This window comes from Panulirus ornatus, chromosome 30, assembly GCF_036320965.1.
Source record: "Panulirus ornatus isolate Po-2019 chromosome 30, ASM3632096v1, whole genome shotgun sequence".
Taxonomy (NCBI): domain Eukaryota; kingdom Metazoa; phylum Arthropoda; class Malacostraca; order Decapoda; family Palinuridae; genus Panulirus; species Panulirus ornatus.
This window is the reverse complement of record NC_092253.1, coordinates 18,276,225-18,296,595: the sequence shown is the minus strand read 5'-3', so window position 1 is coordinate 18,296,595 and position 20,371 is coordinate 18,276,225. Positions and strand designations below refer to the sequence as shown.

The 20,371-nt window shown below is 41.7% G+C and overlaps 1 protein-coding gene across 2 annotated transcripts in view; it reads left to right on the top strand.

Moving 5' to 3' along the window:
* Dgkepsilon (diacylglycerol kinase epsilon) overlaps nucleotides 1–20,371 on the top strand; it is a 197,176-nt gene that overhangs the window by 82,320 nt on the left and 94,485 nt on the right. For both annotated transcript variants that reach the window (XM_071679837.1, XM_071679838.1), the window contains exons 4-5: nucleotides 6,121–6,251; nucleotides 20,147–20,288. In XM_071679837.1, coding sequence (XP_071535938.1) covers nucleotides 6,121–6,251; nucleotides 20,147–20,288 — 273 coding nt within the window. The remainder of the gene's footprint in view (nucleotides 1–6,120; nucleotides 6,252–20,146; nucleotides 20,289–20,371) is intronic.

The following is a 20,371-nucleotide window of genomic DNA, read 5'->3' as shown; positions in this document are numbered from 1 at the left end:
CCACAGGTCCCTTTCCACATCCAGTCCCCACAGGCCTTTCCACTGTTTACCCCAGACACTTCACATGCCCTCGTTCAGTCCATTAACATCACATCGACCCCAGTACACCACATTGTTCCAATTTACTCCATTCCTTGCACGCCTTTCAACCTCCTGTATGTTCTTGTGATTTTCTAGAAGTAGTGGAAGGTTTTGTTTAACAAAATATAGAGTGTTAGAGAAAGATAGACATCTTTTGGAACAATAGTGCAGAGTTTAAGAGTGTTAGAAGGGAAACAGTATTTTTATATGGTTCTTGATTGACTTCTCCTGCATACCAAGCTAGTGCAAGGGTTCAATGAAGAATGTGCTCATTTGCTCACCTCCACCCTGTTTCTGTCATGTGTAATGCACTAAAACCAGAACCCCTTTATCCACAACCAAGCCACACAGACATATCTGTGGTGCCTTTTAACCATTTTATGTGCCACTGATAGGTTACCCTCCTGTATGCCACATTACACCAAGTTACTTTATCCCATGGACACCTCACACTCTCCTATGTGTTCAGTCCAAATACACTTGAAAGTAACTTTCACCTCATCCTTCCATTTTGTCCTCAGTTTCCACTGTCCTGTCCCTTCCACTTCCAACACTTATACCCTTTTAGTCAACATCTCACTCTTTAACTCCATAAGTCCAAACCATTTCAGCTCACCCTTGTCAGCTGTCTCTTACATACTCTTCCTGCTAACACACCCCTCACTTACCCAATCATTCCTCATCTGATCAAACTTCCTTGGACTCATAATGTCCTTAAGCATTTCATTTCATTTCTGACATATTCACCTTGTATGTGTAGTAAGGAAAGTTAGCTGGTTGAGGTTGGTAGGTCTTCAGTTTGGTGGAGGGGAACCTGTCCAGGCATGGCACTTGTAACGTCAACATGTTCACTACTTGTAGAGGAAATTTTCCATCATCTAGGCAGGTATGTGGCTGAGCTGTAGAACATTGTTGTATATGGTGCATTGAGAGTCATAGATTGTTATGAAGATAATGGGGAATTCCTTGCAGTGAGGATATTTTGGATTTTTGACAGGGATCAGAGTGTTGGCAACTCGGCATCATCTGAGGGACATTGGGTGCGAGAGGGGGGTACAATACCTAGAATTATACAGCAGGTTCTACCCTGCTACTTTGTGTCAAGGACAGCTGCATTGAGGAAAAGGGATTCCTCAGGGAGAAGAAATGTGCCTGATGAGATCTACCAAATTCTTTGGAGTGACATAGAATCTTATAAGTTGCACAAATTTTGGCACTAAGTTGGAGGATCACACAGTTGGGCTCCAGAAATTAATTATACTTGGATTGTGAGGCAGATCAATATGTGGAGTTAGAGTAGGACTTAGTGGATGAAGAATTGGTACTGGTGTTAAGGGTTAATGTGAGTTAGTGTTAGAGTAGGACTTAGGGGATGAAGAATTGGCACTGGTGTTAAGGGTTAGTGTGTAAAGTTTATGGACAGAGACAATTAGAGTAAAAATGTGTGAACTATTAAACTGACTGGTATTGTGTGTTGTGACTTCAGTTAAAAAAGTAATCAGGCATTGTGTTGATGGTGAACACCCTGGATGTGAACAATCTGTGAACTTTTGGAAATCTTTAATTCAATGTTGTGAGTAAGGGTTCATTTAATTTTGAAAGGAAATTGGCATGAGTGTTTATTGTTTTGCTTTTGGCTAAGATTACTTTTGTAATATTTCTTTATTAAATAAGTAAGTAGATTCTTTTATTATGTTTCAATGACCTATGCAGGAATTCATTTGTGCTTTAGAATTTCTCCATAAGTGAGATGAGGTGTACTCTGCTATTGGTATTTTCTCCTTTGAGGGCAGCTTTACCTCATTACAGAATTGGTAGCAGAGCATGGTTGAGCATGGCATTTTAGGTTGATTAACATAACTGATTCCTTGATCCAGTAGTATATTCGGCACAGCAAGTTATATTTATGTAACATTTCCACACCCTTATTTTTTATAATCTCCAGTTAGTTACAGCAACTGGAGAAAGATTTTGCCAGTACGGAAATGAAAGGAAGTTCTACAAGCAGCACCTGAATAATGGGCCCATCAGGAAGTGACTAGGACTACAGCTCAACTACTTTTGGCCAGGCTTATATGAGGATGTTGGTCCATGTTACTCAGTGTAAGAGTTGTGCTATGGGCAAAGAGGAAGGTGTGCAAGCTAAAACTAAACTGGGGACAGTGGAGGCTAGTAAGCCATGGGAGCTGGTAGCCATTGATTTCACCTTTAAGATAGATCCATTGAGAGATGGGAAGGAAAGTGTGTTAATTGTGACTGATGTGTTTAGCAAATTTGCTTTAGCTTTCCCAATGAGGAACAAGAAAGCTCCTATGATTGGAAAGATGTTGATGGAAATCTTTAATCAGTTTGACTGTCCAGAGAAGCTGCATAGTGGCCAAGGTTGGAGTTTTGAGGGGCAGTTTGTGCTGGAACTGTGCATGTATTACCACATTGACAAGACTAGAACTACACCCTACCTTACCACCTAGAAGGAAATGGTACTTGTGAACAATTCAACCATATGCTGCATGGGAATACTGGCTTCACTAGGCAAGGAGCAAAGGGAGCAATTGCCTAGGTATTTGTTAAGTTTAACGGCCATCCATTACGGTACACCACACCCAGTTACAGGATTTTCCCTGCATTACTTAGTGTTTGGAGTGGAACCTCATTTGCCCTAGGATAGATTCAGTATAGCCACTGAAGAAGCTACAAGGACCCACTATCAGTGGATCAAAAGATTAAGAGACACACATCAGTCTGCTTGGAGAATGGCTAGAGAGAACATACAGCAGTACCAGGAGGGAAATTGAAGAAAGCAGAACGAACAGGGAAAAGCGGTGCATTGTGAGTAGGACAGCAGGTACTGCTTAAGAATCATCACATGGTGGAAAAAAACAAGATCCAGCCCAAGTTTGGTGAGGAGGTTGAGTAGTGTGGAGGTGACGGATGACAGCAGAGGAATTTATCAGGTGAGACCAGAGAAAGACTTGGGACTAGGTAGAGTGCTGCACCTGGGTAATTTGCATCCATGGATGGGGAATGAAGAATCTGACTTGGAAGAGCAAACAGACAGGAGGGAGCAGCAGGATGAGGGACAGAAGGAAGCAGAAAAAGCACTGGAGATACCTGATACTGTTGAAGTTTTGCAGAGATTTGGGATCAGTGGTGACAGCCAGTCAGGGGTGATTGGTGACATTATGGTAGAACTAAAACACAAGAGTTGGAACCCCCAAAAGAGTTTAGGGATGGTAGGTACACCACCCAGATCAGGGAAGATCAGCATGAAGGAGAGAAAAGGGGAGAATGCAGAGTTGATTCCTCTCAGATGCTCCTGGAGGATTGCAGATCAAGTGAAAGGTAGGCATTTCAAGTATTTTGTAAGTAATGATTGTGTAGGTGAGGACATAGAAAAAGTTTCAGGGGCTGAGTGTGATAAGGGAAGCTAGCTGGTTGAAGTTGGTAGGCCTGTGGCATGGTAGAGGGTAACCTGTCCGGCAGGTTGGTAGTCTGGGACATGCGCATGGCATCTGTCCATTTTGCTATTATTTAAGCAGGTATGTAGCTGAGTTATAGAACAATGTTGTATATGGTGCATAGAGAGTCATAGATTGATTGAAGATATGGGGAATTTCTAGCAGTGAACATATTGTGGATTTTTGACAGGAATCAGAGTGTTGGTGACTTAGCTTCGTCTGAGGGACGATGGCTATGAGAGGACAGTAGAATACCCAGAATTATACAACAGGTCCTGACCTGCTATGTTGTGTCACGGATGGCAGCATCGAGGCCAAGGGATCCCCTAGGGAGAAGAAGTGTGCCAAGTGAGATCTACCTGGTTCTCTTGATTAGCATAGAATCTCCCAAGCTGTAGCTAGGCTGTGCAGATTTTGGTGCTAAGCTGGAGGATCACGCAGTCATGAGGAAAAGTTGCTTTGACCTAATTATTCATGTTGCATTCCAGAAGTGAATTACACTAGGGGTGTGAAACAAATCAATATGTGGAGTTAGTACTGGAGTAGGACTTAGAGGCTGGCAAATTGGTACTGGTGTTGAGGATTAACATGTAGAGAACTTTATGGGTGGAGGCAATGAGGGTAAAAGTGTGTAAACTATCAAACTGAATGGCATAGCAAGATTTGGTCACATTGACCCAAGTGTGTTGTGACTTAAGAAAGTTACCAGACATTGTGTTAGTAGTGAACACTATGGATGTGAACAATTTGTGAAGTTATGAATAAGGTTCATGTAGTTTTGAGAAGAAATTGACCTGCATGTTTTTTGTTTTGTATTGGCCGAGATGGTTTTTGTAATATTTCTTTTGTGAATAGGTAAGTAGATTTTTTTTTATTTCAATAATCTATGCAGGAATTCATTTGTTTTAGATTTTCGTTGTGAGGTGAGGTGAGCCTTGTGTACTCTGCTACTGTTTTTATTTTTCTCACATATATACTATACCATCAAACATACCCATCTTTGCACTCACAGAAAACTACTTCGCTTTCCACTTGATCCTTAACACACCTGCGATCATATCCCTTTGCCCATCCTATGGCTTATTTCAGCTTCCATGGTTCTGTTTGCTGCCATGTCCACTCCAACATATCTAAAACACTCTACTTCTTCAAGGTTCTCTCCTTTCAAACTCACACTCTAACCAACTGTATCAATCCTTTGATAGACTTTCCCCTTTAGCTGCAGGCATGATATCCAGCTGCATTCCTGAGGAGTGTGATTTCTCTGATAAATTATGAAAAGAATAATTGGTCCATTTTGTTATTTCTTTGTCAAGGCAAAAATCATAAAATATTCAAACCTGGCATTAGTTTTTCTTTAAAACAACATCCTATAGCAGGGGAAAAACAAATAAAGAAAAATGATATAGTGTTTACCCTCTGCTGCCTATAGAACTTCATAAACATCCTCAAATGTAATGTATTTCTTGCTATTGACACTCATAATAACGAAGTAATAAAGAGCTTTTTGGAAGAACATTAAAAGTGCCAGATTTAAACGAACATTAAGCAGTTACCTGTTGCCAGCTCATGAGCACTTGTCAAAAACACCATATGTTATAATTAGATATCTTTATTAATGCAGTATGATTTGTAACATACTCATAACAGTGAATGAATTGTGATTATGGAGTAATTTGGGTGGAAGGCATCTTGTGCTTTTGCAAAGAATTGAGTGCTGAGCCTGCTTAGGTGAAATTGCTTTGGAAGAATCTGTTTCAATGTGTAGATGTGTGTTTATGGCTTCTGGGCTGCCATGATTGTTCTGAGTGCTCTGTTTTGTGTTGTTTGCACCTTTTTTATATTTGCTTTTGAGAGGGTGGACAGCAGGCAGGTGTGATATGGACTAGGGTGGAGGGGATGAACTGTGTGTAGATGATTCTAACAGATCCTTTTTCTTGTCAAGTCTGGGACCAGTTAGTGTTCTAAGGGTAATTAGTTTGTGTGTTGATGTTTTTTGGTGTAGGAAGTGAATATCATGTGTATTGCATGTGATGCCAAGAGGTTGGTGTTGTGCCCAGTTAGAGTGTTGTCCACAAAAGTTTTGATTGGGATGAAAAGAGTGATTGATAACAGTTGTGGAGCCAGTCATTCTATTCTGGATGAGCCAGTTTTCAGCTTTTAGAGGATTCTAGGGGATTCTTGTCCAAGTCTGAACCACTAAGTGTTTTGAGGGCATTTAGTTTGCATGTTGATTTTTTTGGTGTGGGAAGTGAATGTTGTGAGTATAGTACTTGATGCATAGGTTATATGGTGTTTTGCTCAGTTGGAGTGAATATTCACACAAGGTGGCTGTAGGATTTAGGTTAGATTTGTGTATGGTTGAGGTTAATAGAGTGACTGAAGACAAATGTGGAGGTGCAGAAATTCTGTTCTGGATGAGCCATTGTTCCAGTTGTCTATTGTAGTGTTGAATGTTTGTTGTTGTTACTGAGGTTACTGGGTGTTATATCTTTGCATGTATTTTTTTTCTCAGAAAAATATTTTAGATAACAGTTGGACAAGAGGATTTTTTTTAAAGATATGTTTATTCTTTTTACAGGAAATCTGCCACTTAATGCACAGTGTGAAGTTTGTGAAAATGACTGTGGAACAGAACCTAAGTTGAGTGACTGGTGGTGTTGTTGGTGTCATCGATCAGCCCATGATGACTGCATCATAAATATAGCAGAGGTAAAATTTGTTTCTAATGAAATCTGCAACACCATCTTTTTCTAAAGGGCCTGTTTGTACAGTGAAGAAAGGGAAAGCATATGTAAGGAGCTTTGCTGATGACACCAGAGTAAGCAAAATGATTGGGTCAGAAACTGATCAGATGGGGATGCAAAAAAATTTAGACACATTTTGCAGTTGGGCAGAAGTGAACCTAATGAAATTTAATGTACTCAAATTTGAGCAAATAATGTATGGGTCAAGGAAAGATTCATTAGTGGTGCCATAAAAATGCCCAACAGAAAAATTGATAGAAGTGGGTCAAATATAAATGATCTGGGTTTCATGAATGAGAAACTAGATTTAAGAAAGCATATTGAGAAAACAGTACTATCAAGAGTGCTGTGGTTCAAAGAACTTTCTCAACAAGAAAATAAACCTAATGATAAAAATGTTTAAGGTATACATAAGAACAAAATTGAATACTGTTGTGTTGTATGATCACTAACAAAACCTTAGAAATATATTATCTTTTTTTAAATACTGATCACCATCTTGCACATTAGCAAGGTAATGCCTTATATTTTCCTTTTTTTTTATAGATACTTGATCACCATTTCACATGTTAGCAAGTTAACTCCAGGAACTGTCGAAGAAAGGCTGCATTCTGTGGCTGTCATGTGTAATGCACTAAAACCACAGCCCTCTATCCACAACCAGGCCCCACAGACTTTCCATGATTTACTCCAGACTCTTCACATGCCCTGAGTCAGTCCATTGCAGCACATACTAGAAAAAATTCAGAGGCACTTTACAAGCAAAATGGAGGGGATGGAACATACTGACCACCACAAAAGGCTGAAAGAACTGCAGCTATATGCTTTAGAAAGAAGAAGAGAAAGATGTATGATGATCTGTGCATGGCAATATTTTGAAGGTATAAAAGAAAATGTATTAACCTTAAGGCCTCTCATTAGGGAAGATATAGAGTTGTTAAGTTTTCAAGAATACCACAGAACATACTTAAAAAAAAAAACAAGCATAATGTATAGCAGCTCAGTAAGGAAGCTGTACTGCCAAGCGAAATAAGAAACTTGCATGGTGCAACTACAAATACATTTGAAAGAAAACTTGAAATCGTTCGTAGTTGAACCAAAAATCAATAATTATGTAATGCAGGTGGTAGCAGAGAAGAATAGCCATATACATCAAGCAAGAACTACTGTAAGCAATTGGAGCTAGCCCTGCCATTCTAGTTAAACCTCATCTTAGGTATCTTGGAGTCAGAAACATCTCACCACTTTTAACTCTCCTTTTGGTGAGGTTATGTCACCCATCCTGTGCTGACCAGTCAGTCAGTCAGTGGTAGGAGAAATAAGTTGCTCAGGGAGTGCTTCCCTCTTCTCATTAGTCACCCCCATTGATGACAATGGCTCAACATCCCAGTTGTTATACTGCACCAGGCTGGTCACAACATAATTCTCTGGATCTCTAAGCTTATTAGAGACATCCAGGCTTCACTGTCTCATCATTCACATTGTCAGACATCTGTATTTGTTATATTTGTTTTCAGCAACTTAGGTTTTTTTTTGATAATTCCATTGGTGATTATCTCTCGACATAATGTCTGGTTCTTTCAGCTGATAGCCCAGGCTGAAACCAATTACAATTTTTTATTATAACAAGGATAAGTATTCTTTTATTCAAGGACATCATAGTCATCTGCATATATTTATTCTTTATACTTAATTGCCATGACCTGCGTTAGCGAGGTAGCACTAGGAAACAGACGAAAGAATGGCCCAACCCACCCACATACACATGTATATACATAGACATTATGGCTGGTTCTTTCAGCTGATAGCCCAGGCTGAAACCAATTACTTATTTATTTATTTATTTTGCTTTGTTCCTGTCTCCTGCGTTAGTGAGGTAGCGCAAGGAAACAGACGAAAGAATGGCCCAACCCACCCACATACACATGTACATACATACACGTCCACACACGCACAAATACATACCTATACATCTCAACGTATACATATATATACACACACAGACATATACACATATATATACATGTACATTTTCACATCTTGGTTACATCCACACACATTTAGGCACCCCACTCTGAGCCTTCGAGGAGGATGAGCACTCCCCGCGTGACTCCTTCTTCTGTTTCCCATTTTAGAAAGTTAATACAAGGAGGGGAGGATTTCTGGCCCCCCGCTCCCGTCCCCTCTAGTCGCTTTCTACGACACGCGAGGAATACGTGGGAAGTATTCTTTCACCCCTATCCCCAGGGATAATATACATATATATATACATATACACATACACACACATACACATACATACGCACATATACACTCACACACACATACATATATATACATATATACATATATAGGTAGTATGTTTGAGGAAAGGAACCTGGATGTTTTGGCTCTGAGTGAAACGAAGCTCGAGGGTAAAGGGGAAGAGTGGTTTGGGAATGTCTGGGGAGTAAAGTCAGGGGTTAGTGAGAGGACAAGAGCAAGGGAAGGAGTAGCAATACTCCTGAAACAGGAGTTGTGGGAGTATGTGATAGAGTGTAAGAAAGTAAATTCTCGATTAATATGGGTAAAACTGAAAGTTGATGGAGAGAGGTGGGTGATTATTGGTGCATATGCACCTGGGCATGAGAAGAAAGATCAAGAGAGGCAAGTGTTTTGGGAGCAGCTGAATGAGTGTGTTAGTGGTTTTGATGCACGAGACCGGGTTATAGTGATGGGTGATTTGAATGCAAAGGTGAGTAATGTGGCAGTTGAGGGAATAATTGGTATACATGGGGTGTTCAGTGTTGTAAATGGAAATGGTGAAGAGCTTGTAGATTTATGTGCTGAAAAAGGACTGATGATTGGGAATACCTGGTTTAAAAAGCGAGATATACATAAGTATACTTATGTAAGTAGGAGAGATGGCCAGAGAGCGTTATTGGATTACGTGTTAATTGACAGGCGTGCGAAAGAGAGACTTTTGGATGTTAATGTGCTGAGAGGTGCAACTGGAGGGATGTCTGATCATTATCTTGTGGAGGCTAAGGTGAAGATCTGTATGGGTTTTCAGAAAAGAAGAGTGAATGTTGGGGTGAAGAGGGTGGTGAGAGTAAGTGAGCTTGAGAAGGAGACCTGTGTGAGGAAGTACCAGGAGAGACTGAGTACAGAATGGAAAAAGGTGAGAACAATGGAAGCAAGGGGAGTGGGGGAGGAATGGGATGTATTTAGGGAATCAGTGATGGATTGCGCAAAAGATGCTTGTGGCATGAGAAGAGTGGGAGGTGGGTTGATTAGAAAGGGTAGTGAGTGGTGGGATGAAGAAGTAAGAGTATTAGTGAAAGAGAAGAGAGAGGCATTTGGACGATTTTTGCAGGGAAAAAATGCAATTGAGTGGGAGATGTATAAAAGAAAGAGACAGGAGGTCAAGAGAAAGGTGCAAGAGGTGAAAAAAAGGGCAAATGAGAGTTGGGGTGAGAGTGTATCATTAAATTTTAGGGAGAATAAAAAGATGTTCTGGAAGGAGGTAAATAAAGTGCGTAAGACAAGGGAGCAAATGGGAACTTCAGTGAAGGGCGCAAATGGGGAGGTGATAACAAGTAGTGGTGATGTGAGAAGGAGATGGAGTGAGTATTTTGAAGGTTTGTTGAATGTGTTTGATGATAGAGTGGCAGATATAGGGTGTTTTGGTCGAGGTGGTGTGCAAAGTGAGAGGGTTAGGGAAAATGATTGGGTAAACAGAGAAGAGGTAGTGAAAGCTTTGCGGAAGATGAAAGCCGGCAAGGCAGCAGGTTTGGATGGTATTGCAGTGGAATTTATTAAAAAAGGGGGTGACTGTATTGTTGACTGGTTGGTAAGGTTATTTAATGTATGTATGACTCATGGTGAGGTGCCTGAGGATTGGCGGAATGCGTGCATAGTGCCATTGTACAAAGGCAAAGGGGATAAGAGTGAGTGCTCAAATTACAGAGGTATAAGTTTGTTGAGTATTCCTGGTAAATTATATGGGAGGGTATTGATTGAGAGGGTGAAGGCATGTACAGAGCATCAGATTGGGGAAGAGCAGTGTGGTTTCAGAAGTGGTAGAGGATGTGTGGATCAGGTGTTTGCTTTGAAGAATGTATGTGAGAAATACTTAGAAAAGCAAATGGATTTGTATGTAGCATTTATGGATCTGGAGAAGGCATATGATAGAGTTGATAGAGATGCTCTGTGGAAGGTATTAAGAATATATGGTGTGGGAGGAAAGTTGTTAGAAGCAGTGAAAAGTTTTTATCGAGGATGTAAGGCATGTGTACGTGTAGGAAGAGAGGAAAGTGATTGGTTCTCAGTGAATGTAGGTTTGCGGCAGGGGTGTGTGATGTCTCCATGGTTGTTTAATTTGTTTATGGATGGGGTTGTTAGGGAGGTAAATGCAAGAGTTTTGGAAAGAGGGGCAAGTATGAAGTCTGTTGGGGATGAGAGAGCTTGGGAAGTGAGTCAGTTGTTGTTCGCTGATGATACAGCGCTGGTGGCTGATTCATGTGAGAAACTGCAGAAGCTGGTGACTGAGTTTGGTAAAGTGTGTGGAAGAAGAAAGTTAAGAGTAAATGTGAATAAGAGCAAGGTTATTAGGTACAGTAGGGTTGAGGGTCAAGTCAATTGGGAGGTGAGTTTGAATGGAGAAAAACTGGAGGAAGTGAAGTGTTTTAGATATCTGGGAGTGGATCTGGCAGCGGATGGAACCATGGAAGCGGAAGTGGATCATAGGGTGGGGGAGGGGGCAAAAATTCTGGGGGCCTTGAAGAATGTGTGGAAGTCGAGAACATTATCTCGGAAAGCAAAAATGGGTATGTTTGAAGGAATAGTGGTTCCAACAATGTTGTATGGTTGCGAGGCGTGGGCTATGGATAGAGTTGTGCGCAGGAGGATGGATGTGCTGGAAATGAGATGTTTGAGGACAATGTGTGGTGTGAGGTGGTTTGATCGAGTGAGTAACGTAAGGGTAAGAGAGATGTATGGAAATAAAAAGAGCGTGGTTGAGAGAGCAGAAGAGGGTGTTTTGAAGTGGTTTGGGCACATGGAGAGAATGAGTGAGGAAAGATTGACCAAGAGGATATATGTGTCGGAGGTGGAGGGAACGAGGAGAAGAGGGAGACCAAATTGGAGATGGAAAGATGGAGTGAAAAAGATTTTGTGTGATCGGGGCCTGAACATGCAGGAGGGTGAAAGGAGGGCAAGGAATAGAGTGAATTGGAGCGATGTGGTATACCGGGGTTGACGTGCTGTCAGTGGATTGAATCAAGGCATGTGAAGCATCTGGGGTAAACCATGGAAAGCTGTGTAGGTATGTATATTTGCGTGTGTGGACGTATGTATATACATGTGTATGGGGAGGGTTGGGCCGTTTCTTTCGTCTGTTTCCTTGCGCTACCTCGCAAACGCGGGAGACAGCGACAAAGTATAAAAAAAAAAAAAAAAAAAATACATGTACATAATTCATACTGTCTGCCTTTATTCATTGCCATCGCCACCCCGCCACACATAAAATAACAACCCCCTCCTCCCTCATGTGCGTGAGGTAGCGCTAGGAAAAGACAACAAAGGCCACATTCGTTCACACTCAGTCTCTAGCTGTCAAGTAATAATGCACCGAAACCACAGCTCCCTTTCCACATCCAGGCCTCACAGAACTTTCCGTGGTATACCCCAGACACTTCACATGCCCTGGTTCAATCCATTGACAGCAGGTCGACCCCGGTATACCACATTGTTCCAATTCACTCTATTCCTTGCACGCCTTTCACCCTCCTGCATATTCAGGCCCCAATCACTCAAAATCTTTTTCACTCCATCTTTCCACCTCCAATTTGGTCTCCCACTTCTCCTTGTTCCCTCCACCTCTGACACATATATCCTCTTGGTCAATCTTTCCTCACTCATTCTCTCCATGTGACCAAACCATTTCAAAACACCCTCTTCTGCTCTCTCAACCACACTCTTTTTATTACCACACATCTCTCTTACCATATTATTACTTACTCGATCAAACCACCTCACACTACATATTGTCCTCAAACATCTCATTTCCAGCACATCCACCCTCCTGCACACAACTCTATCCATAGCCCACGCCTTGCAACCATATAACATCTTTGGAACCACTATTCCTTCAAACATACCCATTTTTGCCTTCCGAGATAATGTTCTCAGCTTCCAAACATTCTTCAACGCTCCCAGAACTTTTGCCCCCTCCCCCACCCTATGATTCACATCCGCTTCCATGGTTCCATCCATTGCCAAATCCACTCCCAGATATCTAAAACACTTTACCTCCTCCAGTTTTTCTCCATTCAAACTTACCTCCCAATTGACTTGTCCCTCAACCCTACTGTACCTAATAACCTTGCTCTTATTCAGAGTTACTGTCAACTTTCTCCTTTCACACCCTTTTCCAACCTCAATCACCAGCTTCTGCAGTTTCTCACTTGAATCAGTCACCAGTGTTGTATTTGTTTATTTATTTTGCTTTGTCGCTGTCTCCCGTGTTAGCGAGGTAGCGCAAGGAAACAGATGAAAGAATGGCCCAACCCACCCACATACACATGTATATACATACATGTCCACACACGCAAATATACATACCTATACATCTCAATGTATGCATATATATACACACACAGACATATACCTATATATACATGTACATAATTCATACTGTCTGCCTTTATTCATTGCCATCGCCACCTCGCCACACATGGAATAACAACCCCCTCCCCCCTCATGTGTGCGAGGTAGTGCTAGGAAAAGACAACAAAGGCCCTATTCGTTCACACTCAGTCTCTAGCTGTCATGTAATAATGCACCGAAACCACAGCCCCCTTTTCACATCCAGGCCCCACAGAACTTTCCATGGTTTACCCCAGATGCTTCACATGCCCTGGTTCAATCCATTGACAGCACGTCGACCCCAGGATACCACATCGTTTTAATTCACTATATTCCTTGCACGCCTTTCACCCTCCTGCATGTTCAGGCCCTGGTCACTCATAATTTTTTTTCACTCCATCTTTCCACCTCCAGTTTGGTCTCCCACTTCTCCTCGTTCCCTCCACCTCTGACACATGTATCCTCTTGGTCAATCTTTCCTCACTCATTCTCTCCATGTGACCAAACCATTTCAAAACACCCTCTTCTGCTCTCTCAACCACACTCCTTTTATTACCACACATCTCTCTTACCCTATTATTACTTACTCGATGAAACCACCTCACACAACATATTGTCCTCAAACATCTCATTTCCAGCACATCTACCCTCCTCCGCACATCTCTATCCATAGCCCATGCCTCGCAACCATACAACATTGTTGGAACCACCATTCCTTCAAACATACCCATTTATGCTTTCCGAGATAATGTTCTCGACTTCCACACATTCTTCAAGGCTCCCAGAATTTTTGCCCCCTCCCCCACCCTATGATTCACTTCCACTTCCATGGTTCCATCCGCTGCCAAATCCACTCCCAGATATCTAAAACACTTCACTTCCTCCAGTTTTTCTCCATTCAAACTTACCTCCCAATTGACTTGACCCTCAACCCTACTGTACCTAATAACCTTACTCTTATTCACATTTACTCTCAACTTTCTTCTTTCACACACTTTACCAAAGTCAGTCACCAGCTTCTGCAGTTTCTCACAGGAATCTGCCACCAGCGCTGTATCATCAGCGAACAACAACTGACTCACTTCCCAAGCTCTCTCATCCACAACAGACTGCATAGTTGCCCCTCTTTCCAAAACTCTTGCATTCACTTCCCTAACAACCCCATCCATAAACAGATTAAACAACCATGGAGACATCACACACCCCTGCCGCAAACCTACATTCACTGAGAACCAATCACTTTCCTCTCTTCCTACTCGTACACATGCCTTACATTCTCGAAAAAAACTTTTCACTGCTTCTAACAACTTGCTTCCCACACCATATATTCTTAATACCTTCCACAGAGCATCTCTATCAACTCTATCATATGCCTTCTCCAGATCCATAAATGCTACATAGAAATCCATTTGCTTTTCTAAGTATTTCTCACATACATTCTTCAAAGCAAACACCTGATCCACACATACTCTACCACTTCTTAAACCACACTGCTCTTGCCCAATCTGATGCTCTGTACATGCCTTCACCCTCTCAATCAATACCCTCCCATATAATTTACCAGGAATACTCAACAAACTTATACCTCTGTAATTTGAGCACTCACTCTTATCCCCTTTGCCTTTGTACAGTGGCACTATGCAAGCATTCTGCCAATCCTCAGGCACCTCACCATGAATCATACATACATTAAATAACCTTACCAACCAGTCAACAATACAGTCATCCCCTTTTTTAATAAATTCCACTGCAATACCATCCAAACCTGCTGCGTTGCCAGCTTTCATCTTCCACAAAGCTTTGACTACCTCTTCTCTGTTTACCCAATCATTTTCCCTAACCCTCTCACTTTGCACACCACCTTGACCAAAAGACCCTATATCTGCCACTCTATCATCAAACACATTCAACAAACCTTCAAAATACTCACTCCATCTCCTTCTCACATCACCACTACTTGGTATCACCTCCCCATTTGCCCCCTTCACTGAAGTTCCCATTTGTTCCCTTGTCTTACACACTGTATTTACCTCCTTCCAAAACCAAAGGCCCCATTCGTTCACACTCAGTCTCTAGCTGTCATGTAATAATGCACTGAAACCACAGCTCCCTTTCCACATCCAGGCCCCACACACTTTCCATGGTTTACCCCAGATGCTTCACATAATAATAATGATAATGATAATAATAATAATAATAATAATAATAATAATAATGATAATAATAATTTTTTTTTGCCGCTGTCTCCCGCGTTTGCGAGGTAGCGCAAGGAAACAGACGAAAGAAATGGCCCAACCCACCCCCATACACATGTATATACATACGTCCACACACGCAAATATACATACCTACACAGCTTTCCATGGTTTACCCCAGACACTTCACATGCCCTGATTCAATCCACTGTCAGCACGTCAACCCCGGTATACCACATCGATCCAATTCACTCTATTCCTTGCCCTCCTTTCACCCTCCTGCATGTTCAGGCCCCGATCACACAATATCTTTTTCACTCCATCTTTCCACCTCCAATTTGGTCTCCCACTTCTCCTCGTTCCCTCCACCTCCAACACATATATCCTCTTGGTCAATCTTTCCTCACTCATTCTCTCCATGTGCCCAAACCATTTCAAAACACCCTCTTCTGCTCTCTCAACCACGCTCTTTTTATTTCCACACATCTCTCTTACCCTTACATTACTTACTCGATCAAACCACCTCACACCACACATTGTCCTCAAACATTTCATTTCCAGCACATCCATCCTCCTGCGCACAACTCTATCCATAGCCCACGCCTCGCAACCATACAACATTGTTGGAACCACTATTCCTTCAAACATACCCATTTTTGCTTTTCGAGATAATGTTCTCGACTTCCACACATTCTTCAAGGCTCCCAGGATTTTCGCCCCCTCCCCCACCCTATGATCCACCTCCGCTTCCATGGTTCCATCCACTGCCAGATCCACTCCCAGATATCTAAAACACTTTACTTCCTCCAGTTTTTCTCCATTCAAACTTACCTCCCAATTGACTTGACCCTCAACCCTACTGTGCCTAATCACCTTGCTCTTATTCACATTTACTCTTAAGTTTCTTCTTTCACACACTTTACCAAACTGAGTCACCAGCTTCTGCAGTTTCTCACATGAATCAGCCACCAGCGCTGTATCATCAGCGAACAACAACTGACTCACTTCCCAAGCTCTCTCATCCCCAACAGACTTCATACTTGCCCCTCTTTCCAAAACTCTTGCATTCACCTCCCTAACAACCCCATCCATAAACAGATTAAACAACCATGGAGACATCACACACCCCTGCCGCAAACCTACATTCACTGAGAACCAATCACTTTCCTCTCTTCCTACACGTACACATGCTTTACATCCTCGATAAAAACTTTTCACTGCTTCTAACAACTTGCCTCCCACACCATATATTCTTAATACCTTCCACAGAGCATCTCTATCAACTCTATCATATGCCTTCTCCAGATCCATAAATGCTACATACAAATCCATTTGCTTTTCTAAGTATTTCTCACATACATTCTTCAAAGCAAACACCTGATCCACACATCCTCTACCACTTCTGAAACCACATTGCTCTTCCCCAATCTGATGCTCTGTACATGCCTTCACCCTCTCAATCAATACCCTCCCATATAATTTACCAGGAATACTCAACAAACTTATACCTCTGTAATTTGAGCACTCACTCTTATCCCCTTTGCCTTTGTACATTGGCACTATGCACGCATTCCGCCAATCCTCAGGCACCTCACCATGAGTCATACATACATTAAATAACCTTACCAACCAGTCAATAATACAATCACCCCCTTTTTTAATAAATTCCACTGCAATACCATCCAAACCTGCTGCCTTGCTGGCTTTCATCTTCCACAAAGCTTTTACTACCTCTTCTCTGTTTACCAAATCATTTTCCCTAGCCCTCTCACTTTGCACACCACCTCGACCAAAAGACCCTATATCTGCCACTCTATCATCAAACACAGTCAACAAACCTTCAAAATACTCACTCCATCTCCTCACATCACCAGTACTTGTTATCACCTCCCCATTTGCGCCCTTCACTGAAGTTCCCATTTGCTCCCTTGTCTTACACACTTTATTTACCTCCTTCCAGAACATCTTTTTATTCTCCCTAAAATTTAATGATACTCTCTCACCCCAACTCTCATTTGCCCTCTTTTTCACCTCTTGCACCTTTCTCTTGACCTCCTGTCTCTTTCTTTTATACATCTCCCACTCAATTGCATTTTTTCCCTGCAAAAATCATCCAAATGCCTCTCTCTTCTCTTTCACTAATACTCTTACTTCTTCATCCCACCACTCACTAACCTTTCTAATCAACCCACCTCCCACTCTTCTCATGCCACAAGCATCTTTTGCGCAATCCATCACTGATTCCCTAAATACATCCCATTCCTCCCCCACTCCCCTTACTTCCATTGTTCTCACCTTTTTCCATTCTGTACTCAGTCTCTCCTGGTACTTCCTCACACAAATCTCCCTCCCAAGCTCACTTACTCTCACCACCCTCTTCACCCCAACATTCACTCTTCTTTTCTGAAAATCTTTTTATTCTCCCTAAAATTTAATGATACTCTCTCACCCCAGCTCTCATTTGCCCTCTTTTTCATCTCTTGCACCTTTTTCTTGACCTCCCTGCCTCTTTCTTTTATACATATCCCACTCATTTGCATTATTTCCCTGCAAAAATCGTCCAAATGCCTCTCTCTTCTCTTTCACTTATAATCTTACTTCTTCATCCCACCACTCACTACCCTTTCTAATCTGCCCACCTCCCATGATTCTCATGCCACAAGCATCTTTTGCACAAGCCATTACTGCCTCCCTAAATACATTCCATTCCTCCCCCACTCCCCTTAACTCCTTTGTTCTCACCTTTTTCCATTCTGTATTCAGTCTCTCCTAGTACTTCCTCACACAAGTCTCCTTCCCAAGTTCACTTACTCTCACCACTCTCTTCACCCCAACATTCTCTCTTCTTTTCTGAAAACCTCTACAAATCTTCACCTTCGCCTCCACAAGATAATGATCAGTGTTGTATTACCAGTGTTGTGTATACATACATATATTCCATATTTCTTTGCCTTTTCCCACATTAGTAAGGCAGCTCCAGGAACAGATGAAGGAAAGGCCTCATTCGCTTAGATTCATTTTGAAGTGCCTTGTGTAATGTACTGAAACCATAGCCCCCTATACAGAACCAGGCCTCACATTTCTTACCCCAGCTGCTTCCTTTGTCTTGATTCAGTCACTGGCAGGACACTGCCTCCTGTGTACCACATTGCTCCAGATCACTGTGTCCTGTGTAAACCTGTCATCCTTTTACATGTTCAAGCCTGAACATTCAGGGTTTTTTTCTTTTCATCCTTTCATCTCCAATTTGGTCTCCCCATTCTCCTTGTTCCCTCTGTATCTTTTACATATATCCTCTTTGCCCACCTTTCCTCACTCATCACCTGCATATGGCCAAACAATTTCAGTATACCTTCTTCAGTTCCCTCAGCTTTACTCTTTTTATTACCAAACCTCTATGTAACCCTTTTATTACTTAATCAACCCTCCTTGCATCACTCATTGTCCTCAAACATTATATTTCCATAACATCCACCCTTCTCTACACATTCTCTCTGGTCCAGACCTCTCAATCATACAACATCACTGGGACTACTTTACCTTCAAACACTCATTTTCACCCTCTGAGATGATTACTTCTTTCTCCACACATTCCTCCAAAAGGCCACATTCGCTCACAACCATTCTTTAGATGTTCTGTGTAATGCACCAAAACCACAGCCTTCTATCTACAACCAAGAACCAAAGACCTTTCTGTGGTTTTCTTAGATGTTTTTTAAGCCCTGGTTCAGTCCATTGACAGCACATCATCCCCCATATCCCCATATACCACATTGCTCCTATTCACCCTATCCCATGCATGCCTTTCACCCTCCAGCATGTTCAGGCCCCAAGCACCCTTAAGATCTTTTTCACTCCATCATTCCATCTCCAGTTTGCTCACCTCCGTCTCCTTGTCCTTTCCACTTTACCAACCTCTCCTCACTCATTTATTTCACATGAACAAACCATTTCAGCACACCCTTTTCAGCTCTCTCAACCATACCCTTCTAATTACTGCATTTCTCTCTTACACTCATTTCCTCTGCAATCAACCATCCTCACACTACATATTATCCTTAAACATTACATTTCCAGCATGTTCACCCTCTGTACATTCTCATCTATTCTCTATGCCTTGAATTTATGCATCGTCATTGTTATTACTCCCATACCTTCAAACATAATAACTAATTTTGCCCTTTCAGATAGTGACCCTTCTTTCCACACATTCCTCAGTGCTTCTAGAGCTTTCATCCCCTCACCTACCCTGTGACTCACCTCTACTTCCATGGTTCCATTCACTGCCATATCCACTCCTATTTATTTTAAAACACTCCACTTCCATTTTTTCTCCATTCAACCTCATGTTCGTTATTTCCAGCATAAGGGATGAAGAAATGGCATCCTTTGCTGACAGCCAAGCCCAATAAATGTATCCAAGGTTCCTTTTGGTAGCTTCATATGCCCAGGGTCAATCCACTGACAGCACGGTGTCCCCTTTATACCTCATCGCTCCGTTTAATCCTGTTTCATGCACATCCTACACCCACGTGTATGTTCAAGCCTTGAGCATTCAAAACCTTTTCCACTCCATCCTGATATGTCCAAAGGCAACATCCCAGATTCGAGTGTACAGTATTTCATCACAAAGGCCTGGGGAGATTTTGCTTGTAATCAAGTCACTACAGCCTCAGAAAAGCCTACTTACCCTTTCCTCATATTGAGCAAAACTTTAAAAGCTGCAAGAATCCTATGAAAGAGGTCCAAGGATTACATTATGATATTCATATATGTACTTGGTATGCAATATGTGTAGTTCTCAATGGATCTTTGGTTTTTTCAATATTCTCAGAAGGAAGGTTCTCAGGATTCTTTGAGCCTTCATTTTCTAAGAGTTTCAAATTTGCTTCCAGAAAACTTGTAAAATTGCATGATAACAGGCATTGCAGATCCTTTTGCATTGAAACTGTTGTGATTGTTGACTCATGTTTACCATTTTTTCAGGACTGAATTAAATTGAAATACAGAATGTGCAATAAATGAATGTTCCCCACAGGTTTGTGACTTGGGTAAGCTGAGTGATTGCATTGTTCCGCCAAACTCTATTCGCTTGAAATTATCTAGAATGAGGAAAGACCTCCTTATTAAAGAAGTTTTAAGGCCAAAGATAAATAACTGGAGCCCTGTTATTGTCATAGGTAAGTAAGATAAAGGAAGGATTTAAAGAAAGGGTGTTCATTGGGAAGGAAAAATATGATGAAATTATTTCCTTGATTTGGCT